The 26,443-nt window shown below is 42.8% G+C and overlaps 1 protein-coding gene across 4 annotated transcripts in view; it reads right to left on the bottom strand.

Annotated features, from left to right (window-relative positions):
* Positions 1 to 26,443, bottom strand: part of MGAM (maltase-glucoamylase) — a 96,535-nt gene that overhangs the window by 19,132 nt on the left and 50,960 nt on the right. For all 4 annotated transcript variants that reach the window (XM_059885968.1, XM_059885967.1, XM_024991199.2 and 1 more), the window contains 16 exons: positions 24,768 to 24,852; positions 23,895 to 23,951; positions 23,237 to 23,361; positions 19,951 to 20,039; positions 18,725 to 18,774; positions 18,134 to 18,301; positions 15,327 to 15,479; positions 13,641 to 13,841; positions 10,871 to 11,025; positions 9,405 to 9,573; positions 9,024 to 9,120; positions 7,847 to 7,959; positions 5,670 to 5,795; positions 4,067 to 4,195; positions 3,714 to 3,824; positions 3,134 to 3,196 (listed from right to left, as the gene is read on the bottom strand). In XM_059885968.1, coding sequence (XP_059741951.1) covers positions 3,134 to 3,196; positions 3,714 to 3,824; positions 4,067 to 4,195; positions 5,670 to 5,795; positions 7,847 to 7,959; positions 9,024 to 9,120; positions 9,405 to 9,573; positions 10,871 to 11,025; positions 13,641 to 13,841; positions 15,327 to 15,479; positions 18,134 to 18,301; positions 18,725 to 18,774; positions 19,951 to 20,039; positions 23,237 to 23,361; positions 23,895 to 23,951; positions 24,768 to 24,852 — 1,891 coding nt within the window. The remainder of the gene's footprint in view (positions 1 to 3,133; positions 3,197 to 3,713; positions 3,825 to 4,066; positions 4,196 to 5,669; positions 5,796 to 7,846; positions 7,960 to 9,023; positions 9,121 to 9,404; positions 9,574 to 10,870; positions 11,026 to 13,640; positions 13,842 to 15,326; positions 15,480 to 18,133; positions 18,302 to 18,724; positions 18,775 to 19,950; positions 20,040 to 23,236; positions 23,362 to 23,894; positions 23,952 to 24,767; positions 24,853 to 26,443) is intronic.

The following is a 26,443-nucleotide window of genomic DNA, read 5'->3' as shown; positions in this document are numbered from 1 at the left end:
CTGGCCCCATTTCTTAGCAGGTAAACAAAAACAACAACTGGTAAGAAAAAAAAATAGATACATAGATCAGTGGAACAGAATAGAAAGCCCAGAAATAAACCCATGCATATGCAGTCAATTAACCTTTGACAAGGATGAAAGGAACATAAATGGGGAAAGGATTGCCTTTTTTGATATTTGGCAAAACTAATACAATTATGTAAAGTTTAAAAATAAAATAAAATTAGAAAAAAAAAAAAACAGTGTTAGAAAAACATGAAGAGAATTCTCTGGTGGTCCAGTGGTTAAGACTCCATGCTTCCACTGCTGGGGGCCTGGTTTCAATCCCTGATTAGGGAACTAAGACCCTACAAGCTGGGTGGAGCGGGCAAAAGAGAGAAAAGAAAAATGTGGATATCCACATGCAAAAGAATGGAACTGGGGCTTCCCTTGTGGCTCAGTGGTAAAGAATGCAATGAATGCCAATGCAGAAGACACTTGTTTGATTCCTGAGCCGGGAGGATCCCACTTGCTTAGGAGCAACTAAGATCATGTGTCACAACGATTGAGGCTGTACTCTAGAGCTCAGGAGCTGCAGTTACTGAAGCCCGCATGCCCAGAGCCCATGTTCCACAAAAGGGAAGTCACAGGGAGAAGCCTGAGCATCACAACTAGAGAGAGGCCCCCCTTGTCCCAACTAGAGAAAAGCCTGTGCAGCAACGAAGACCAGCACAGCCAAAAAAAATTAAAAAAGAATGAAATTGGACTCCTATCTTATACTGCTCATAAAACTTAATTCAAAATGAATTAAAGATTCAAAAGTAAGACCTGAAACCATAAAACTTCTAGAAGAAAACACAGGAAAAAGCTCCTTGACACTGGTCTTGGCAATGACATTTTGGATTTGACGACACCAAAAGCACTAGCAACAAAAGAAAATGAAGTGAAATACATCAAACTAAAAAGCTTCTCCAAAAAAACAATCAACAAAATGAAAAGGCAGCCTACAGAACAGGAGAAAATATTTAACATGCAAATACCCAAATGAGTTGACATTTTAAATACATATGGAAGCTATAAAGCTCAATAACAAGGAAAATAACCCATAACTAAATCGATTTTAAAATGGACAAATGACCTAAACAGACATATTTGCAAAGAAGGCCTACAAATGGCCAACAGATACATGAAAAGGTTCTTAATATCACTAATCATCAAGGAAATGCAAATCAAAACCACAATGATAAGCTGTTTCGCAGCTTTTATGAGAAAGATGACAGATAACAAGTGTTGGCAAGCACATGAAAAAAAGGGACTTCTTGGACACTGCCGGTGGGAATATAAACTGGTATAGCCAGAAATACAGAAAATACTATGGGGTTCCCTCAAAAAATTAAAAATAGAACTACCAAGTGATCCAGCAATCCTACTTCTGGGTATATCCTCTAAAGGAAGCAAAATTGGTATCTTGAAGAGATATGTCCCATGTTCACTGAAGCTTTACTCACCATAGCCAAGATGTTGAAATAACCTAAGTGTCTGCCCACAAATGAATGGATAAAGAACATGTGGTGTGTGTGTGTGTGTGTGTGTGTGTGTATACAGTGGAATATCATTCAGCTAGGATAAAGAAGGAAAACCTTCCATTTGCAATACCACGGATAAACCTAGAAGGCGTTATTCTAAGTGAAATAAGCCAGATAGAGAAAAACAAACACTGTATGATCTCACATATGTGGAATCTGAGAAAAACAAGTTGAACTCTTAGAAACAGAGAGTAGAATAGTGATTACCAGGTGCCAGGAGGTGGGGAAATGAGGAGATGCTAGTCAAAGGTTGCAAGCCTTAATTTATCAAATGAATGAGTTCCTGGACCTGATATCCAATGTGGTGATTATAGTTAATAATACTGTATTGTATACTTAAATGGTGCTAAGAGAGTAGATTCTCCCCACACAAATACACAAATAGCAACTATCTGAAATGATGGATGTGTTAATTAACCTGATTCTGGTAATCATTTCATGATATACATGTATATCAAGTGATCACATTGTGTACTTTACATATATACAATTTTATTTATCAATTATACCTCAGTTAAGCTGGAGGAAAAAACTAAAAACTAAAATAAATAAGTAAAAGTCAGGGAGCCCATGACCCTGAACTTCTCTGGCAGATGCCTATGTCTACGTGGCCTGCCTGGGCCACCAATCTTCAAGTGATCTTCTGTGAGAAACAATAGAGATTGCAGGAAGCTAGGTTCTCTCCCTTGGATCCTCATCTGAGATCCATGGTAAGTGAGAACCTGTTTCCAGGAGAGAGAAAGTTTTAACATATGGCTAGAAACGTGGAGATACGATCAGAGTTGAGGGACTTCCCTGGTGGTCCAGTGTTTGAGAATCTGCTTGCCAATGCAGGGGACACAGATTTGATCACTGGTCCTGGAAGATCCCACATGCTGCGGAGCAACTAAACCTGTGTGCCACAACTTCTGAAGGCCACATGCCTACAGCCCATGCTTTGCAACAAGAGCAGCCACTGCAGTGAGGAGCCCGTGCACCACAACTAGAGAAAGCCTACGCGCAGCAACAGAGACTCAGCACAGCAAAAGAACGAAAAAAAGATCAAAGCTGAGAAGCCCAAGGAAAGATGGGGGGATTTATAAGAGTGAAGATGGAGAAGTCTACCCACAAAAAGAAAGATGTACAGAGAAAAATACCCAATCAGTAAAGACAGGGGTGAGAGACTATTTGAAGAGGATACTCAAAGCAAAAACTGCAAAAGGAACAATAAATATACTAATTCAGTCAAAAGACAGTGTTTCTTAGAGGTTTCATTCAGTGGAAATTTCCTGGATGTTTGTAATCTGAGAGCCATGGAGTGGAAATCATCACTCTGTCACCTGAAACCATGGACACAAGTAATTTAAGATCTCTGAGTCTTAGTTATGCAAAGCATAAAAATACCTACCTCCCAACTGGGGTAAAATATTGCACACAAAGAGATGGGCACGAGACAGATGCACAGGACACGTTCCCTACATGAGTTTCCTCATCTCGCCCGTGCTCACGGCACAGGGATATCCAGTATCCTAAGCACGGTGGCACCTTCTTGACATCCCTGATCCCCCACATCCACACAAGCCCCTTACCTCCACTTGACTGTCCCAGTCTAGAGAACTGTTTATTACCACATCAGGAAAATCAGGCCAGACCTGTGAAGAAAAACATGTTTTAAAGCAATGCACTAGATAATTTCTCTTATATAGCATTTCCTAAGAAACTATAGGGCTTTCAGGTGGTAAAGAATCCACCAGCAATGCAAGAGACACAGAAGACACGGATTCAATCCTTGGGTTGGGAAGATCCCCTGGAGGAAGAAAATGGCAACCCACTCCAGTATTCTTGCATGAAAAACCCCATGGGCAGAAGAGCCTGGTGGGCTAAAGTCCATGGGGTTGCAATGAGTTGGACTCAACTGAAGGGTTAAGCACACAAGAAATTATAAACCTTGTTCTAGGGGTGATAGTACTTCGATTTTCTTGTAGGATTGATCTAGAGAAAAGTGGATCACACAATGTACACACACATTCCTTTAAAATTCCTTAATAGTGGTGACAAATACCAATGGAGAATATGAGAACTTCTGACCTCAAAGTCCGAATGGAAAAAAGAAAAAAATGCAAACACACTGACAGTGTGGGGATTAGTGAATCACTGCTCAGAGCGTACCTTTCCCCAGACAATGCTCCCATCACTCGGATCTTTGATGAAGACATCATCCTCTACACCCCGTGTGAATGGCAGATAGGGCTTGGTCTCGTTGCCAGAAATGGCTGGGTCCTAAAATCAAAGCACAGGTCAGGTGAGGAAACCAAAGCCAGAGAATGACTCAGGGTAGGGAAAGGGAGAATTTCTCCCAAGAGGATGCATGCCTTCCATCCGTGCTATAGAGCTTCTGTGAACCCAGGGAAATATACTTCATTTCTCTACTCATAGCATGGAAGAAAACACACATAAATCTTTCTCCACCAAACTCCATTCAGTCTTCCAAACAGACTCCACCCAGTCACATAGCAACTAACCAGAATGATAATGACTCGCATCCCATCGGCCCTCATGCGAGTAATCAGAGCTGGAAACCCCTCAAACTCGGCATCAAGGGTGAAGTCCAGCTGCCGCTCCATGTAGTCAATGTCCGAATACTGCACATCCTGGAAGAGAAAAGAGGAAACTCACATAAGCCCAGGTCCACGTGAGAACAATGGTCCAGTAACCAGGGGTGAAGTTCAGACGGCATCTGCTTCATTCTTTCAAACCTCCCTCTGTTACTTGCTAGGCATTAGGTTCTGGAAAATTCACCTAATTCTCAAACTTTTAGTAGTAAAACTAGGAAAAAAAACCTAAATTAGCAAAAAGCAGAATGATAATGTCGACCTCCACAATTTTGTCTGTGGAGATACGTGAAAAAAGTCAATGAGAGTGCTTTGTAAAGGGCCAGAATAAGGAGCGAACAGAGGATGAGATGGTTGGATGGACATGAGTTTGAACAAGCTCTGGGACTTGGTAATGGACAGGGAAAGGCTGGCGTGCTGCAGTCTGTGGGGTTGCAAAGAGTCAGACATGACTGAGCCACTCAACTGAACTGAAAGAGCAAACATAGTTATCTCTTCCAGGAAGCCAACTCAGGTATCAGGGGTTCAGATTCAGACAAAATAATATACTAACACAGTACTAGCACAGTACTAACACAACATGGACAGTAAATCCACTAAAAATATAACAAACAAAAGCATCTGTAATTGCTTTGGAACAACAATCCTGGGGGTAATCAGACACAGCTTTCTTATTAAGAATAAAATATTGCATGCTAGACTTTCCATTAATAGGAAACAAGAGAAAATTCAGAGAATAATATTGATTAATGGAAAAATCAATGGCTCAGCAGTAAAGAATCTGCCTGCCAAAGCAGGAGATGCGGGTTGAATCCCTTTGTCGGGGAAATCCCCTGGAGAAGGGAATGGCAACCCACTTCAGTATTCTTGCCTGGGAAACCCCATGGATGGAGGAGCCTGGAGGGCTGCAGTTCATGGCGTCACAAGAGTCAGATATAACTTAGAGACTAAAAAACAACTCTTCAAGTAAAGGTGAAGTTTGTCTCCACATGTATCTCTTCTGGAAACCAGTCCCAAGATCCCTACATTCAACCAAGAATTAGATCAAAGCTGGGGGAACACTGAGCTTTAGTGCTGGCAAAGTGTCGGAACTGAGGTTATATCTATAGACACAATGGTTTGACTGAATTTGGGTCAATTTCTTTTAATGAAGCAAAACTATTCTCTGGGCTACCTTTTATATGATAGCAGGGATGTTTTAAACTAGATGCCATGAAGTCATGTGAAAGAAATGGAAGCGTGATCTAGTAGACAGAACCCTAGAGCTGACCCAATGCCCTCCTCCTTTGGCAAATCACTGTGACTCTTCGAGTTGGGGACAATGACACCCCTCCACCCGCTTATATTATAACCACTGGGTAGGGTGAGACTGAGTGTGATCCTGTATGTGATCCTGTATGAGAAAGTGCTCTGTAATTTCGTAGAGTCTGACAAAAATCAGACAAATGCAGACATCGAGACAAGGGCTGACCATGAGGTCCCAGAGCCAGAACTCCACAGGCTGACGACATACATAGGGGATCTGTGCAGCCACCATAGCATCGTACAAGCTGGCGATCTCAGAGTCGTTCTGGTATCCATAGCGACACAGCTGAAACCCCAGGGACCAGTAAGGAACCATCACTGGCCGACCGATCAACTAGAAAATAAACAAAATTTAGTCCTTAAAAAGAAGAATTTGGATTAAAGTTGTACACAAAGTAATAATGTTTTTCCAGTGTCCCCAGTTAGATAATCGGCAAACTCAAATCCAGAGAGAAACGAAGAGGATGCAAAGCCACTAGGATAACTTGGAGAAATCATCCTGCCAGGCTTGGCCTCTCTTGAAAATCTGACTTTACTCCTATTTCCAGTGATTTCTAGCTTGCTGGTTAAGAACATGAAATTCAGAAACAAAATGCCTGGGTTGCCCTATAGGATCCAATCTCTGCTGGCTATGTGACTCTGGACAAAAGTGAAATAACCTCTCATACATGTTTCTTCACTTGTAAACCGAGGATAAGGATGTATTTGTCTCATAGTGTTTTGTGACGACTGAGTGAATTAACATATGGAAAGTGATCTGACGTGCAGCAAGTAATATATCAGTGACATAACAGTAAGTTTTATAACACTGTTTGCGGCTGATGCCAAAGCAACTGTGATGACCTCTGCGACCACAGTTATCATGTCCACTATCCCCACCCTCTCCACAATTACCACCACCACCACCACCACCACCACCACACCACCACCACCATCACCACCATCACCACCATCACCACCATCACCACCATCACCACAACACCACCTTCACCACCACCACCACCATCACCACCATCACCACCTTCACCACCACACCACCTTCACCACCACCACCACCATCACCACCACCACCACCATCACCACCATCACCACCACACCACCTTCACCACCACACCACCATCATCACCATCACCACCATCACCACCTTCACCACCTTCACCACCATCACCACCATCACCACCACACCACCTTCACCACCATCACCACCATCACCACCACACCACCACCACCACCATCACCACCATCACCACCACACCACCACCACCACCATCACCACCACACCACCACCACCACCATCACCACCATCACCACCATCACCACCACCTTCACCACCACCACCACCACCATCACCACCTTCACCCCCATCACCACCACCACCATCACCACCATCACCACCACACCACCTTCACCACCATCACCACCACCAACACCACCTTCACCACCATCACCACCACCACCACCACCACCACCACCTTCACCACCACACCACCTTCACCACCACCACCACCATCACCACCTTCACCACCACCACCATCACCACCTTCACCACCACCATCACCACCATCACCACCTTCACCACCACCACCACCACCACCATCACCACCATCACCACCTTCACCACCACCACCACCACCACCATCACCACCATCACCACCTTCACCACCACCACCACCACCACCACCATCATCACCACACCACCATCACCACCATCACCACCTTCACCACCACCATCACCACCATCACCACCTTCACCACCACCACCATCACCACCATCACCACCTTCACCACCACCACCACCACCACCATCACCACCATCACCACCTTCACCACCACCACCACCACCACCATCACCACCATCACCACCTTCACCACCTTCACCACCACCACCATCACCACCATCACCACCTTCACCACCACCACCACTATCACCACCATCACCACCACCACCATCACCACCTTCACCACCTTTACCACCACCACCACCATCACCACCATCACCACCTTCACCACCACCACCACTATCACCACCACCACCACCACCACCACCATCACCACCATCACCACCTTTACCACCACCACCACCATCACCACCATCACCACCTTCACCACCATCACCACCACCACCACCACCACCACCATCACCACCACACCACCTTCACCACTATTACCATTGCCACTGCCAGCTATAACCAGCAGTACTATTATTACTTCTGCTACTCTGCCATGCTCTGAGAGGCTATGAATTTAACAGTTATTGGGATGGATTTATTGTTCATTATTCTATAACCTACCTGTCACCCAGAAAGACCAACAGTTTCAGTTATCATCTAAGAACTACAGAAAGTGCTGTATAAATACTGGGTAACCAACTGAATTCCCTCCTACCTCAGTGTACTGCTGAGTGACAAGCTCTGGAGTTGGCCCTAAAACCACATAAAAGTCCAGAATTCCTCCTGTGGTACGGTATGTCAAGGCAGGCAAGGGCTGGAAGGTCACATCTGGAAATGCAGAAAATATCAATCAATATGGAAACCTTCAAGTGAGAAATTACCCCTGAAATTCATATATTCTCCTTCTTCCTATGCCTCTATTGTAGAGTATTGAGAGAAGGTAATTTGTACTATACCTCACAGAATTTTAAAAGTTAAGTGAATGTCTTCAGGGCATATGCCTGGATTTTTTTCTCTTTGATGCACCTATTACCTTATTATATGTTTTGTCCTTCTGCTCTTTTTAAACTGCTATTATTGATTTTATTTCAGAACAGTTTAAGACTTATAAGAAATTGCAAAAATAGTACTAAAACTTTTCTTGGACACTTCCCCCAGCATCCCCCAATGATAACTCTTATATAACCATTGTATGTCATCAAAACCAGGAAACCAATGTTGACATAATACTATTAACTCAGATACAGGCCTTACTTATTCAGATTTCTCCAGTTTTCACAAGCACGCTCTTTAACTCCACTTCTTGATTCCCCACCCTTTTTCCAATATACTACTCAAATTTTCTTTATACTCTAGTACCCCAAAAGTGAGTGCTCTGACCCAAACTCTCATCACTAAGTCAAATTATATAAATGGCTCCCACTGACTAACCTCTAGGACATGGGACTCCCTTGATTTTGCTATCCCATCCTACATCGTTTATGCCAAATGAGTTAATTCTTATTACTACACTTTGTTGTTGTTTAGTTGTTAAGTTGTATCTGACTCTTGTGCAACCCCATGGACTATAGCCCTCCAGGCTCCTCCATCCGTGGGATTTTCCAGGCAAGACTACTGGAGTGGGTTGTCATTTCCTTCTCCAGGGCATCTTCCTGACCCAGGGATCGAACCTGTGTCTCCTGCATTGGTAGGCGGGTTTTTACCGCTGAACCACCATGAAAGCCCATTATTACATGTTACTGAACTGAAATAAACAGAGTGAAGAAAAAAAAGAACAACACTGTCCACAAGATAATAATTGTGACTTCAGGGGCAACATGATTGAACACATTCTGAAGTTCCTCAAGAAGGACTGATTCACAAAAACAGAGAAGGTGCCAGCATCACCTTACCCATGGCATTGCTGTTCAGCAGGAGCACTCCGTGGGCGCTGCCATCCTCCTCCAGTGCCATGTAGTAGGGGTGGACACCATAGGAGTTCTTCTTGTACTGAGAGAGTCATGGGGAGAAGGGCAGGAGGTTATAAGACAAAGACTGAAAAGAGAGATTGAGAAAAAAAAAAAACTCAACAAATTGATCAATAAGATGTGTCTAGTCTTCTCTGTGAAATAAACACGTAAGAAATAAAGGAGTCTGAGAGTCGACCTGCTTGTCTAAAAGCAGACTGTGAGCATCCGAGTGGGAAGTGGGAAGAGGAAACACCCGCTGTGTGACGTGTACACAGTGTGGGTGGACAGAAGCAACAACCCAGATCCCAAGTGCTCTGCCCTTACCCCCGGGGGTTGGTCTCGGGAGAACATCCCCCACGTGTTCCATTCCAGGTCTCTTCGGAAGGCTGTGTGCTCAGTTTCCCCAAAGCCATAGAGGTACTTGGAGGGGAGGCGCGTGGAGATGCGGATGAACATGTCATTGAAGGTAAAGCCGAGGAGCTGAGAGTCCCAGCTGCAATACAAGAGGGTATGTTTGGAAAAGAAATGGGCTGTTCTAATGACTTCAAGCAGCTAAAGTCTCAGGGAAATTGAACTCTTGATTTCCTGTGGACCTCCCACATAAAACATTAAGTCTGTATGATTAAAATACTCCCAGCCGCCAGGGCTGCAAGTCCAGGAGCCAGCATCTTTCTTCTACTTTCCTTTATCACTCCCTCCCTTCAGTGGTCCCTCCAGGATACCAGATCCAATCATCTTCATCATCTCAGTTGCCCCCACTTCACAGCAACCCTAGTTTCTGCTCTTGCCCCACCAGAGTCCACTTGCTATGTAGCATCCAGAGTTATTTTTTTTTAAGTATCTCACATCATGTCAACCCCTGTTTACAATTCTTCAGTGATTCTCATTGAAGCATCTTGTGAAGTCTTCAAAGCCATTCCTGATCTGAAGCTACCTAAACCCCAGCCTTATCTCCTGCCACTTACCACCTTATATGTGAAACTACTCCACCCACACTGGAATTTTTCCCTTTCATAAGGCAAATTTACTCCTATTTCATGGCCTGTGCACTGACTACTCAATCTGTCTGAAATGTTGCCCATTTCTCCTATCTCCACATGAGAGGCTCCTTCTCCTCCCCAAGGTCCTATTTAAAGCCCACTTCCTTGGAGACATCAACTGTGACCACAGTATCAAAAGCAGTCACCTCCCTATAATTATCAATTACCCTGTGATTTTTCTGGGCTTCCCTGGTGGCTCAGAGGTTAAAGCGTCTGCCTGGAATGTGGGAGACCCGGGTTCGATCCCTGGGTCGGGAAGATCCTCTGGAGAAGGAAATGGCAACCCATTCCAGTACTCTTGCCTGGAGAATCCCATGGAGGGAGGAGCCTGGTAGGCTACAGTCCATGGGGTGGCAAAGAGTCAGACACGACTGAGCAACTTCACTTTCACTTTGTGATTTTTCCTGCATAGTGTTGTCACTATCTAAATCGCTGCATATTTTAACTTAAATTATTTTTGTTATTTCCTTATTATTTTTGTCATAGAAAGAGAGACCTCATCTTCTATAACTACCTAATATGGAGAAGGCATTCCATCAACATTAGTTGAATGAACCCCTAGGTACATGCAATTGACTCAGGAATTACTCCCAGGACACTAAAGATTTCTCATAAGAACAGAAGGAAATGACTTATTCAAGAATCTGGAAATGGCGGGTGCATTGCTTTGAGCAAGGTATCTCCAAGGACACTGGACCTGGCAATGACATGGGGGATCATCAACTCCAAACCAGACTAAGAGCCACTAACATGACAGTGCCTGTACTCTTGCGGCGAATTTCAATCCCAAATGGATTCTTCTTAATGAGGACAGCATAGAGTTGACTCTCAGAGGTGCCAGATGGAATGCTGGGTATGTTGAGAGGGACTGGAACTTCATACCGGTTGTTGCTGGGATCATAAATCTAGACCAGAGGAGACAGATTTTAGGTAAATATAGTAGTCATGAAACCTATACCCTTAGCAGAAACCTCATGTCTTTGACAAAGAGTCTGAACACTATATTTGTCTTCTTTAAGCTCATGATACTGGGAACTTAATTAACAAATGGAAGAACAATGTCAGATTTATCATTTTGATCTGAGTCTGCCATAACTTATGTCTTATGTAATAATGTCTTATAGCAACACATTATTTTCACATTGGTTCTACCTTGGAAAATCAGTCTGGAATTTATGGATATATTCTTTATTATTTTGTTTGTTGGTGTGTCAGTGTACATGACTACCTGAAAACTTTTCTGAATTGAAAAAAATTTCTCCCTTAAAAAACATGAACTCTTCTTGACTAAAATAATCATAGATATTCTCCCTAAAAACTGGGGTCTAAGTTGATTCACTGTGTACCTACTATATTCCTGCCTGATTCTGTACTAGACACAAGGTTTACAAAACTGAGTAAGACACAAGGTCTACTAAACTGAGTAAGACACAGTTACTGCTTTTAAGAAATTCACATGCTAAGAAATTCACATGAAAGGTGAAAGAGCGTGCCCAAAACACCTGAGTGATACATACTATGTACAGCTATACAGAAGTGTTGTAAGATTATAAGGAAGGAAATGCCTATCAGTGTTTCCAGAAGACTGAGATGGTTTCATGGGGAAAGGGGCTGAATCTTCAAAGCTTTATAGCCATTAATCAAGCACAGAAAGAAAACCAAGTCATTCCTGGCAGAGAAATAGACACAAAGGCACAGAGAATTGAAAGAAAGAGGCAATTATTTTGGAGAGAGCTATTGTATAATCCAGGAGGTAGAGCAGGGAAGTGTTAAACCTGAAAAGTTGAGTGAGTTCATTTATTTCAAACCCATTAGGCGCCTACCACATGCCAGTACAAAGGTGAGGATGGAAAGATAGCATAGCATCATCCCTGCATTACAAAATGTGGAAGAATTCATAGTCCAGGTTGATATCAGATTGTGAAGAATCTTTCAGGCAATGCACACTGACCTGAATCTTTACTCTCTCAATAAACATTGAGAACTTACTATGTTCTCGGCTTTGTGTTACATCTCAGAAGTACAAAGATGAAAGGACAAATTCTTGTCCTCGAGAAACTTATAGTTCAATAGTGAAAAAGACCGTAAAAATAGCCCATCACTAATGGTACAGATGAACATATTTTCAGGGAAGAAACAGAGGCACAGACGTAGAGAATGGATGTGTGGACATGGCAATGAGGGGATGGATTGGGAGAACGGGAATGACATATACACACTACCTGTGTAAAATAGCTAGTGGGAGCTGATGTATAGCACAGGGAGCTCATCTCAGTGCTCTGTGGTGACCTAGAGGGTGTGATGAATGGGAAAGAGGTCCAGGATATATGCACACATACCGCTGATTCACTGCATTGTACAGCAGAGACTAGCACAACACTGTAAAGCAACTATATCCCAATGTTTTTTAATTACATAAATAAAAAACGAAAAGCAGACCATCACTTGTCCTGAGATGTCATTAAATCATGAAAGGAAAAGAAACCAGTACACTCTCATAGGTATTTCATATATCCCAAATTCAGTGTCCAAAACTGAATTCATCATTGTATTTTGCCTAAGCCCAAATCTTTCCAGTGTTCCCCTTCTGGTTCCCCTTCATAGATGACAGCACCATCCATGTGGAGACACAAGCCAGAAACTTGGCGATTGTCTTGATGTCTCTCCCTCCCTCATGGCCTGTTTGTAATCAATAACCACATCCCATGATGCTACTTCTTATTCTATTGAAGTTGTCCACATCTCCCTCTCCTTTCTGTACCTGGTCTAAGCTCAATACCTCATCTGGATTACCTAACTGGTAGCGTCCTAACTTGTCTCCTGTTTCACCCTTGTCCTCCCGACCATTTTTCTTACAGTAGAAACAGTAATCATTTGAAAGTGCAGTTTAGGCCAGGCCTCACTGTCCCATCAATGGTCCCAAATTACTCTTAGGATAATGATCTAGTATATTGTGTGTGTGCTCAGTCACTCAGTCATGTCCAGCTCTTTGTGACCCCATGGACTGTAGCTCACCAGGCTCTCCTATCCCTGGAATTTTCCAGGCAAGAATACTGGAGTGAGTTGCCACTTCTTACTCTAGGGGATCTTCCCAACCCAGGGCTTGGATCTGTGTCTCCTGCATCTCCTGTATTGGCAGGCAGATTCTAGTGCCACCTGGGAAGCCCATGTAGGATAAAATATGTACATCAGCTAATTTTCAATGTGTTTTCAGTTGCTGAAAATCACTAATTTAATGCGTGCAAAAATTCACTTGTCAAAAAATCAGAAAAAAGCCTTCATTGTCAACAGTGCCTCAAAAGCCCATCTGAAATATCAAGACACATTTGCCTTGCTTGATACCTGCCCCAAATGGATGGAGAACAAAACTCTGAAAGTGTGTGCCAAGGACTCGACAGTTTTCAATGGCTAACTTAGAAGAGCAAACTGATTGCATGGTTCTGTGATCCTGACAAGCAAAAAATAATGAAACTAAAAAAGTGCAAAGTAGGAACTTGATACATATACTGTCAACACATACCTTAAACTGCAGCATGTTATCCTTATGGTAGGTCACAGTCAGGCGCAGGGAGTTCACTGGTACTGAGGGGAAGGAGTGGGCATACAGAGAAGTCTTTAAGGTGATGACAGCTGAGGCCCCATGTGAGTCATACTGAACATCACTGACAGAGTAGAGATCATTGACGAAATAGCAAAAAGGGACTCCATGAGAACTGGACTCCTGAAAAGTGAAGGCAAATTCAGTTAAGCATGAGCTCTAGGATGACCAGATATAAAGGGGCTAGAAAACGCAATTTTCAGGGAGATAAAGATGAAATCAGTCATTTTCTTATATACTCTTTGGTAGTGACATAAGTTTTCACTCCTGGTCTCTGTGTAAAATTTTGTTGAAAAAAAAAAAAGACCCATTTCTGTCCCATCTATTCTTCACATCCAGATAAAAACTCAGGTTACTTTGGAAGTCTGCCCTTTCTATAGATTTTAAGTAGTGACGTAGGCACTGGTGCCATGCTCATGAAATTGTAGATGGAGTGTAAAGGATTTTACAAAATTACTATGAGGTACCATGCTACATGGGTCAGAATGGCCATCAGTAAAAAGTCTCAAATGCTGAAGAGAGTGTGGAGAAAAGGGAGCCCTCCTACACTGCTGGTGGGGATGTAAGTTAGTGCAGCCACTGTGGAAAACAGTATGAAGGTTTCTCAAAAAACTAAAGACAGAGCTGCCGTAGGATCCAGCAATCCCACTCCTGGGCATACATCCAGATATAACTGAAATTCAAAAAGATGCATGTACCCCAAAGCTTATAGCTGCACTATTGGCAATAGCCAAGTCATGGTAACAATTTAAAGGTCCACAGAAAGATAAGTGGATGAAGAAGATGTGATATATAGACACAATGGAATACTACTCAGCCATAAAAAAGAATGAAATAATGCCATTTGCAGCAACAGGGATGGAACTAGAGATTATCATACTTAGCGAAGTAAGTCAGAAAGAGAAAGACGAATACCACAAAGACAGATATCACCTATACGTGGAATCTAAAGCATGACACAATGAACCTATCTACAAATCAGAAACAGACTCACAGATGTAGAGAACAGACTCACAGTTGCCAAGGGGAGGTGGGGGAGGGATGGACTGGGAGTCTGGGGTTGTTGCTGCTGCTGCTGCTAAGTCGCCTCAGTCGTGTCCGACTCTGTGTGACCCCATAGACGGCAGCCCATCAGGCTCCCCTGTCCCTGGGATTCTCCAGGCAAGAACACTGGAGTGGGTTGCCATTTCCTTCTCCAATGCATGAAAGTGAAAAGTGAAAGTGAAGTCACTCAGTCGTGTCTGACTCTTAGCGACCCCACAGACAGCAGCCCACCAGGCTCCTCCGTCCATGGGATTTTCCAGGCAAGAGTACTGGAGTGGGGTGCCATTGCCTTCTCCAAGTTTGGGGTTAGCAGATGCAAACTATTATATAGAAAATGGATAAATGACAAAGTCCTACCGTACAGCACAGGGGACTATATTCAATACCTTGTGATAAACCATAATGGAAAAGAACATGAAAAAGATAGTCATATATTAATATATGTATAACATAATCATTTCGCTGTACAGTAGAAATTAATACAACATGGTAAATCCACTATGCTTCAATTTAAAACAAAGTGTAGAGGATTTTCATGTATATTAACACCGTCAGCATGGTTACCTCCCAGGCACAACCGCGGGCAGTGCAGTTTTCTGCAGAAACACCAGTCTCATCAGGATAACAGTCTATTTTTTCTTCATCCCTTATCTTCACATCCCACTCCACCGTGTATGTTCCTCCCAGAACAAGATCAATTTCTGTGATAAGGGCCACCTGTAGGAATGGGGAAATATCAAGGAAATGCATCCTCAGGACAAAGACCACGCAAGGTATGAGATTTCTTTCAGGAAAGAAAATAAAAATCAGACCAGTCTCTCAGGAATCCAAGTAACATAGCACTGGAGCTTCCATGAAGAGAGAGGGGTGGGGTGCAGGGAGTTAGCCAATAACCACAGGGAAAATGGTGCAATTCTATCAGAATCTTGTATATAACATTTTGAAAAGAATCAGGTCAACCGCAACCTTCTGTAATCACACTTTTCTCTCCTCCCCTGACTCCTCTTCCTCTTCCTTATTTTGTCACGAAGACTCTCTTCCTGACAGCCCCCTTGTAGCACAGCACACACAAGCATGTGGTGTCATCCTCAGCTGAGCCCATCTTCTTGCCCTCCATCCCCGAAACCAGTATTCCCCACAGGTCTGGAGTGGGGGCAAGAACAGAGAAATAAGAATCATATGGCCTGGGTTCTCCCCTCCATCCCACTGAGGAAACTTGGACAGATTCTTTCAAATTCCTTGGGTCTCAGTTTACCAATTACAAAATTGATAAGTAGACAAAATCGTATCTCCTTCCATTTTTAATATCCTAGTCTCTTTACTAGTCCAAGCCCAGAGCCTCAAAACTTGAAACTTTCTTTGAGTTCCATTCACTAATTCAAATATTTAATTTTTTCTATGTGTTTTTCTTCTGGTTGTCTCCTTGTAAAATAGTAACTTCCATAGTGAAAATTCTCATTTGTCTAGAGTCATAAAATCTCACGCTAAGGATTATCATCCTTCCAGTCTCTCCCCAGTCTACGTTCATCTCACATTTCCCTATACCTCAAAAACCACCACAGAACAACAGTCTCACAATGGTGCATATTGATTCAAGGATCAATAGGAGACCCTTTGAGAATTAGATCACATCCTTCTTAGTTTGGCACCTAAGACCCTCCAAAAGCTGACCACAAGTTAATCTGTCCAAACTAGGCCCTCTTCTAGATGTGGGTCCTGCCTATTCCAGTTATACAGACTCACAGGCTAACAAAAGGCTTTTCTTAGTCCCAGGATTGGCTTATGCTAATACCCCAACCTTGACTGCTTTACCTATGCCAATGCCCTTTCTAGGATAATGGTGCCCATTTGTGAAACAGACTTCTAGCCATGTGCCCAATGGAAAATTCCCTTCTTACTACTTCAGTTTGGAACACCAAACTTCCCAAAGAAGAACTTTTTTTTTTAATCCATGTAACACAGCTGCAGCCATTCATAGCTGAGTGCACCGGAAGTGGCTGGCCAGGGGTTTCTTTCTTGATTTAACAGCCTACCCCTCCCTTTCTTTCATCGTCACCTTTCCCTTTTCCTTCCAGCTCCTTCTTTGTTTTAATTTTTATTTTTTTCTTCTAACAAGGCAAGAGTGACTGGAATTAAGCTATCACTTCCAATCACCAGAGAAGAAAAGACCTCAACACTGACAATCCTGAGGCACTGAACCAATGCCAGAAACTGAGCACTTCCTAAACTCTCAACACCATAAGGGAAAAAAAATCCGTTTGTTTAAACTACCATTTTGCTGAGTTCCCTGTCACTTGCAGCTGAACAAATCTCTACACAGATGTACCATCTTTAAGGTCCAACTCTAGACCTAATGCCACCAAAGCTTTTGCTCAATGACTCCATTAAGCTTTGAACATGAAATTGGAAAGAACATAAGTTAACATTTCCTAAAGGTAGGATTGGGTTGCCTGTCCACCACCTAAATTCAAATAATAACAGAGTTCTTTTGTTTGTATATTTATTAATCTATTTATCAAACTGGTAATTAGTTTATTTTCATATGAACATCTTACAAAGGACTTGCACTTTGCTGCACACATAACCAGTCATATAATACATTATTTCTAACTTTATAACGTATGCATACTCAATGTATGTTGTTAGGACAAAATGTCCAATGATACCAATATATCATTTTAGTAGAAGACAAAATTTACTTATTTGTCTCCAAATTTGGAAGGTTCCTCACAAACCATGATGACCCCACTGCTCCCTATCCCAGATTATCTTGAACCCCTGTAGAAAACAGTGTTGGGGAAAAGGATCCCTCATAATGCTAAAATTTCAGAGGAATTGATAATAACCTATTCAAGAACACTGTCTCAGTAAAAGCGATGAAAAATTCTTGTATTACTGTCACCTAACCAAGTAAGTAGCATTAGCTAAGCTTATCAAATTCATTGACTCAAAATATTTCCCAAGAATGTGTTGGAGTGAGAATCTAGCTCTATAGAGTAAAGAAAAAAAGAAAAGCATCTGAAATTTTAAATTAATGGGAATCCCACCTCAACCCTTCTAGCACCAATCAATCGGCAGCTTTCAGACCCAGTTTTCCTCTAATCCTGTTCCCCAGATTCCTGTCTTTGCTCTTCTTTTGTTCCAGGCAGAGAGAACAGAAGACTGAGGGGCAGATAAGGGAAAAGAGAGGAAAGGACCAGTTTACTCCCTCCCAGTATCTCAGCAGCCTCCTTGTTCATCCCAGCTCTGGCTCCCTCTTTTATTTTTTTCTATCCTAACCCTCTAACTTCCCCACTTCTGACTTCAGAGTGTGCCCTGGTCCTTTAGGAACCAATGCAACCTTGGCAAGGAAGAACATCTAAGCTATTTACCTGTAGGTTGGAATCGTAAGTGACATTAGGAGAAACTTGAATTGGAACACCGTTCTGTTTCACTGTAACCTTGTTAGGCTCCTGGGTTCCAAGGATTTTAATTTCTTTAAATGCTAAATTATTGGGGTCTGTGTAGGTTGATTGCAGAATCTTAACCTCCAGGCGGTTCTGCAAAACAATTAAACACAAAGATCTGCCTTGAATACACAGATGCTCAAGTCATTCAAATAGTCTGTCCTAGACCAGCTACCCAAATGGCCCTGAATGCTTCTTAGTTTTCTCTACTAATGTGCGCTCCAATACAAACTTATTTTTCCCCTGAGGCAGGGAGAAGAAGGGTGAGAGAAACACATACCCACACAAAGGAATTTTTTGAAAATTCATTTTAAAAGACTGACTGCTTTGATTTATCTGTATCATCGCCTCTTTTTACTAACATAGATAATCCGATTATTGGACATTAAGCCATAAACAGAAATGTGTCCCCCTATTGTTATAAATGAAGCTACAAATACACATATACACAAACAGATAGGAGCTAATCATCAGACCAAAGCTCACACTTAAGATTCATAAAAATATACTACTCACTTGGGTGACGGAGAACTCACATAAGAGATAAAGGTTGTTGGCCACAGTATCTGAAAGGAAGAGAAGGGCAAGTCAGACTCTGCCCAATACAGAAAAACAGATTTCATCCTGGTGCTCCTTGAAGCTGTTACAGGGAAGAAGAAAACCTGACTACAAGTTGGATCTGTTTCCTTTACTTTAACCTCTGTTTCCCATTGCTTTTGTTCATTAAAAGGATACTGTCTATACATAATGGCCTGCCTCGGGGAACCCTGCCCTACTCCTAAATGTTAAATCAAAGTGCCTTTGTTCAGGGAGACATCCTTACCCTAAGGGCCTGTGAACAGCTGCAGGAAGGAAGAAATTAACATACCCCCTCTCCAAGGCTGGCCATTCCAGGAGCTAAGTGTAAGACTTAGAATCTTTTGACTTCTTCACCTCCTCATCCTCTAATCTATAAAAGAACCTGACATCCAGACCTTGATATGTGGTTATTTTGAGACATTAGTCTGCCATCTTCTCTATTTGCCAATTTTCTGAATAAAGTCCTTATTCTTTGCCTCAACACCTCGTCTCCAATTTATTGGCCTGTCATGTGGCAAGCAGAGCAAGCTTGGACTCAGTAACAGAGCTTCATGTTGAGAATGACAGATTATAGAGTTTCCAAGGCTGAGCCACTGTTTTCTCTTTTCCTTCCTACCTTAACCTTGAAAGGGTTCCCTCCCTCCCAAGTGCTTCCAAAGCATATGCCTCCAGTGAATCTGCTTCCTAAGCTTCAGCCACAAGAATTCTTAGTGACTGGAGACAGACAAATGAGCTGAGAAGTATGGCTAGATGCAGGTGCACTAGGAAAGTGTCCTCTCACTGCTTCACTAGCATGGGCATGTTTTACATGTCCTCCATGCTTGTTCATAAGCATTTGGAGTGAAGGAAAATGCACTGAATGGCAGAAACAGCCTTGAAAACATATTTCAGGGGCTGATTGAAAATCAAATGAGAGCCTATATATATATACAATATAGCTGGCCAGTGGGAGAATTCTAAGAGATGGAGGGGAGTTTTCCTTCCATCCAAGGAAAGCATCTACCATCCTTTCATCTACCACTATTCCTAAACTGCACAACCAAAACCAGAATTCTTCTCTCGGGTGATAAACGCTGCAGTGCCTGGTGAGCTGTCTCCCACCACTGAATGAGCAGCAGGAGAAACTCAAAGATGACGTCTGGAAACCCCAACGTGGTGCTCACCTTTTGTTTCCCCATCATCCCAGAAAAGTTCTCCTTTTGCTTCTTTGTTCTCATCCAGGGCAATGATTAGACCGAGAGGGTTCCGTCGACTATGGGAAACAAGATTTATGTGAGAGCCAAAGACTTGGGGCTCAAAGAATTTTGCTAAATGAGCTGTGAAGGATTCCATCAGATTTCAAGTGGGAAAGGTTCCTAGCAGCAGATGGCTCTGCTCGTCTTCAGGCACAAAGGCAAAATCTACAGGGGCATCATTTTCCAGAATCACTAGTGTCACAGGAGACAGAAATACGCCAAACACTGGCGAGAAACATCTATGTAGGAGGCAAGAATTTAATCACCAGCATTGCTACAATAAAAGCTGTTAATGCTCTTATTATTTTGAATACAGACTATTAGAAGAGAAATCCTAGATGATAATTGGTTCAGCCTAATTATTTTATAGCTGATACATGCAGGGGAAGTATTCACTGAAGTCAGGAGGACATATTTTTTTCCCTGCCTAAGAACTACGTTGACTAAGAAACCAAGAAAATACAATAGAATCCATCTGTATGAGGACAATTTTCCTAACTTGATTATTTTCAGTTCATTTTGAGACAGAAAAAGGAAACATTCTAATTATTTGCTACATAACTTAGAACAGCAGTCCCCAACCTTTTCGGCACCAGGGACCAGTTTCGTGAAAGACAACTTGCATGGAGCAGGAGTGAGACAGGCGGTTTTGGGATGATTCAAGTGCATTACATTTATTGTGCACTTTATTTCTATTGTTACTATATCAGCTCCACCTCAGATCATCAGGCGTTAGATCCTGGAGGTTGGAGACCCCCACTTAGAAAATGAAACACATGAAACCACTCAAAAGATGCTGAAATATATGGACATAGAAAGGAAGAGCAACGGCATTTGAAAATCTCTCCCTATTTCATCCTCCCCTAAACCACCTCCCAATTTCTGGCTCCTGCTGCACCCCTTACATCCCCTACTGTATTCTTTCACAGTTCAGCCTTCCACAGTGCCCTGAGCAAGCCAGATTCCATTATCAACAAAGGCACTTGCTTTCATTCAACACACACAAACTGAGTAGCTTTCAATGCTAGGAAGTCTAAGAGATACAAAACCAAACAGACCACAGCTCCACTGATGACCTTAAATATTGTAAGAAATATTAAACATATTTACCAAATAATCAAAGCAGAAGGTTGAGTGGCACAGAAGTTAAAATCCTTTCAGGAGTCCATACTGATATTTCTAGCATTATAGTAGCCAGATATGCTGGAGGCTGCCGTATACTCTGAAGATGTATGTACATGCTTAGTTGCTCAGTCCTGTCCAACTCTTTGTGACCCCATGGACTATAACCCGCCAGGCTTCTCTTGGGATTTCCCAGGCAAGAATACTGGAGTGGGTTGCCATTTCCTACTCCAGGGGATCTTCCTGATCCAGAGATCAAACCCACATCTCTTGCAATCTCCAGCACTGGCAGGCAGATTCTTTACCACTGGGCCCCCTGGGAAGCCAATAGCCTGAAGGACTCGTCCACTAAAACATTACTTGGTTCAGATAAATTAGACACCTGAATGTTGCTAATGTGAAACCCAAGGTGACAGCAATCCTCGTTTGCAACCGAAAAGAAGGCTAATCATCTCTGAAGGAATAAGACCTATAATTGGATTCTCGCAGTCACCGCATTTGAAAAACAAAAAAATTACTAAACACATAAGGTAACTAGCCAGCATGAAAGATAGATGGCAAAAGCAACTAACAAGAGATTTATTACGAGTCTACTAAGAATTTCAGAGACTAGAAATCTCAGCTGCAAAGTATAAAGTAACTATGATTGAAATACTTAACAATGTTAAGAAGGGGGGAAAATTAGCTAAGCAGTAAGAAAGTATAAATAATAAGCAGAAAGCTGCAAGTAGCAGCACTCCCTGTGCTGGAGTTTTGGGGGAGGATTTCCCACAGAAGAAATCTGAGTTTAATTTGACAGATCATGCCACTCCAGGTTCGATGCACGATACTGGATGCTTGGGGCTAGTGCACTGGGACAACCCAGAGGAATGGTAGGGGGAGGGAGGAGGGTGGAGGGTTCAGGATGGGGAACACATGTATACCTGTGGCGGATTTATTTTGATATTTGGCAAAACTAATACAATTTTGTAAAGTTTAAAAATAAAATAAAATTTAAAAAAAAAGAATGTACCAGGCAAAGAATGTTGAAAAGGACAATAAATAGAGAAGCCCAAAGGCAGGGAAAGAGGTGAGTATGTTTGGAGAATAACAAGATTTTTGGAATTGCTAATCTAAAGATGTGTAGCAAGATGTGTCAGGAGACACATTTGTTAACTTGAAACCAGATTATGTGGCCTTTAACACTCTGCTAATGACAGATTTTGGAGTTTAACCTGGGAAGCAATAAGTTGATATCCTCATTTTGGAAAGACAGTTTTGGTACCAGTACGCAGAACAGCATAAAGCTGAATAAAGAAAAAGAAAGCAGGTGGTACTGGGTGTATAAATATTTTCCATCAGTATTACAAAGTCAAAATTTGAAAAATTATGGTAGGAAGGAATGTTCAAAAGAAAAGGGTTCCTAACCTCCAAAAAAATTCCCTATTAAAAGCTAATAAGCTAATAATTTAGAGACATGAATATGAATATGAGTCTCTTTAGTATCCGATGGAATGTATAATTTGAGAATCAAAATCATCAAGGAGAAAGTAATGACATGAAGGAGATTTGAACTGCACAGGAAATAATTATTGAACACTGTTTTGCATCACAAGATGCTCATGGCAAGAAAGGAACAGGAAACTGAAATTATAGGGGAGTGGAAATGGACCCAACTCCCTAGAAATGGGGTGTCCGGAGCATAGCACAGTGGAATGATGGTCCAATTAAGGCAGCTGGGGAGATCAACAGACCTCCTTTACCCGGAATAGAGATGTTCCCCAAAACATGAGACTTTCAGGGCTAACACTGAAATGGTTCTAGGAAAACTAGGAAGGTTCACCACTGCAGATGTCCGTCTGTTTCAAAGAGAAAGTCAGAAGGGTTAAGGAAGGACAGAGATTCAGGTCTTTGAAAATCCATCTGGATGCAGCTCTAAATCACAGCTTCTCCAGAAGAAGCCTAGGGAAATCTAGGGACAGAGTTTGATGACCTCACACACACACACACACACAAATGCCCTTCCTCCCCACAGTCCATGCAATGCATCAGCCTCTTCTACGTAGACAACAGATGGGAACAGAAATGACGGAAACCCCCGGCCACACTGTACCTGGCCACCGTGGTCGTGGCTGGCTGCTGCGTGGGGAAGATGTAGCCTCCTCGCAGGTGAAGTCCAATTTTGTCTCCAGGAAGTTCCATCTCCACTTTTTGCTTCCTCCATCTCACTCGGCCCCCCTGAGGCACACAGACAACTCAAACACGTCCACATGCACAGGTCACCTCTTAATCACACGCTGACTTACTTACAGCTGTCTCCTTCTCCCACCTAGCTGAATTGCTGTCTAGCCAGGAAATCAAACAAGAAAAGGGAAAGAATTTAATAACAACAGGTTCTGGAATCAGTTGATGGCTTGGGGGAACACAATGTCTCGCTGAGGCTATTTGACATACATTGTGGGAATTGAGCGTGCTAAATAAGAATCTGGCTCAAAACCAGGCTCAAATTGTCTACTGGCCCCAGTATTTGCCCATGAGACCTTCTACTTCCGTCTAAATTTTATTGCTGAATAAAGTACATGGAAGTATCTTTTTCAGATTTCATCATGACTGATGTCAAGTGACCTAGGCTCACTTTATTGACTCAGCTGTGAAATTACTACTGGAAGCACAGCAGAAACATTCCTCAGTACACAGATAAATGTTTCTCTCTGCCTAGAGGTATCCTGTCTATGAAGCTTGAAAAGTGGAGAAAAGTCAAAGCTACTTACAGTCTCATAGTCATACCAGACAGCGTCAGGCATGTATGCGGTCACTTTCTCTGCACCCTGAAATTAAAACAAAACCTTGTCCTTCATGGCCCAGCCTCTGAAGGAGGAAAAAAAAATGGATTTCTTAGCATTCCCTAGGGAAATTCTTCAATGTGTACTGAGAATGCATACATGGCCTTTCTTTTCTCTGTTATCAACTCGTGCTTTTCTTCTAATAGAGGCGATAACTTGGCAACTCAAAGAAGAACCCCAGGTGGAATCACATTAGGAAGAAGAATAATAATACTGAAACACATGTTGTGATAAAATAACAGTTCCAGGTTTACACTGTATACCGCATTTAACCTCCCCAAGAGTCCCCAGTGATACGGGCTATTGTTATCTCACCTCACAGCCGAGGAACTAGCCCGTCATTTCCCCCAGATGTCACTGGTGTCAAGTGGCAGAGATGACAACCAACACCAAGGTCAGCCTGACCTTAGAATGAGTGCTAGGGCACTGCTCCATCCTGTCTCTCCATCACGGAGCAAGTTATGATCTGCTAGGTGACTCTGACAATGCATAGGACCGTTCTTGATCCCAGAGTCACCCATAGATGCTTCTACATTGATTGGAAACTTGGTCAAGGACAAAAGGCTCCTAGAGACAAAATGTGTACCCGTCTTCCCCAAACTCCAGCACACTGCCTTTAAGGCTGCCCCAGCCTGCATGTAGGAAATGGTTTGGGAATAGGAAGAAGATACATGGTTGCAAGAAGGGAGGAGTTTGGAGTTTGGGAATAGGAAGAAGATACATGGTTGCAAGAAGGGAGGAGTTTGGAGTTAGCCTGAACAAAAGCAGAGATCGCCATGGTTACTCTGTGGGAACACTTGCCTCATCCAGGACTGGAGTGATGAGGAGGCCCGGCCCCCATAAAAACTGCTGGTGCACATCCCAGGTGTTGCTGTCCTGGTAGAACCTAGACATGGAGAAATCGTCCCTGAGATCTGGGCCAGAGCTTTCTGGCGGCTCTCCCCCAAGCCTGTCTAAAACCTGCAGGCTCCCTGCCTGGGGCAAATTCTCCCAACTATTCTGTGACCCCTATTCAATCCCTAGCCCTCCCCGCACTCCTGCAGGCAGACCCAATTTCCCAGCCTCTGTACCCTCCTATGCTTCCCCTAATTTGGACAGAAATTCCTATTTCAGTACTTGTGCTGGGCAGGTTCCAGGCTATAATTCTATTTGCCATATCTCCCTTCAAAAATACAACAAGCAGGATATTTGAAAACTTCAGCTGACTATCCAAAAAGAATTGGATCTGATCACCCTCCTTCAAAAAAAAAAAAAAAAAAAACCAATTAAAAACTTTACTCTTTTCTCTTTTAGGATACCTGCGTTTTAACAGATAATTCCAGGAGATAGCAAAACCTTACCCACAAGAATAAATATATATCATAATATATATTATAATAATATAATACCTGAAGCCTAAAATGTCAGAAACATAAGGAAATTAACTGTGTTTTGATTTTGACAAGAAAAAGTCTCTTTATTTGTAGAGTGTAAAATTATTCTGTTAATTTTAATAAATGAGACCTAGATTCTATTTTTTTTTTTATTGTGATGTGACCAATATAGACCTCAAAGATGTCCCCATTGATTACCAGCAAGTATATTCTCCAATATCCAGGTATTTGGCTTTCAGAACATCTGTGCTCAAAACTGTTAGAATGAATCACGTACAAGCCAATCAATAAAACTGGTTGAATTCTATGTCCAAACTGAGGCTTTGATCTAATTAACAGCAAACACTGCTGCTGCGTCGCTTCAGTCGTGTCCGACTCTGTGCGACCCCATAGACAGCAGCCCACCAGGCTCCCCTGTCCCTGGGATTCTCCAGGCAAGAATACTGGAGTTCAACCTAATATCTTTGTTTTTGTGGGTCGCTTCAGTCGTGTCCGACTCTTGGCCACCCTATGGACTGTAGCCCGCCAGGCTCCTTTGTCCATACTATTCTCCAGGCAGAAACACTGGAGTGGGTTGCCATGCCCTCCTCCAGGGGATCTTCCTGAACCAGGGAATGAACCCGAATCTCCCCCATCTCCTGCGCTGCAGGCAGATTCTTTACCCACTGAGCTACCCGGGAAGGCCAGTTGAGGCAGGGTCCCCACCTAAACCACAGCCTCTGTCTCATGCCGGCTAGCTCCACGTAAGCTTCCCAGCATCATTTCAATCCTCAGTTTCTGAACACGGCTTCCTTCTGCTGATGCTGCTGGGGTCACTCAGAACGCCAACCCCACCACAGAGCTACTCATTCTGCAGCCACTAGAGGGCCCCACAGCATCATCTCGGAAGCAAGGACACACCCTCTCCTAGAACAAATCTCTACCTAGTGAGTATTTCCTCACAGCTGCTTCCAGCCCAAAAACAGGATTGCCTGAAGACCCCAGAGATACCTGCTGGCTAATCTGTTGAGGCATCAGTTCATACTAAGCGACCCTAAGGAGAGTCTCTTAAAAGTGCTCTTTGTTAGAGTCAAATTAGATACTCATTGGGTGAAGATAAAAATT

This window comes from Bos taurus, chromosome 4, assembly GCF_002263795.3.
Source record: "Bos taurus isolate L1 Dominette 01449 registration number 42190680 breed Hereford chromosome 4, ARS-UCD2.0, whole genome shotgun sequence".
NCBI lineage: Eukaryota > Metazoa > Chordata > Mammalia > Artiodactyla > Bovidae > Bos > Bos taurus.
Note: the sequence above shows the minus strand (reverse complement) of the source record. Positions and strands in the feature narration are given on the sequence as shown.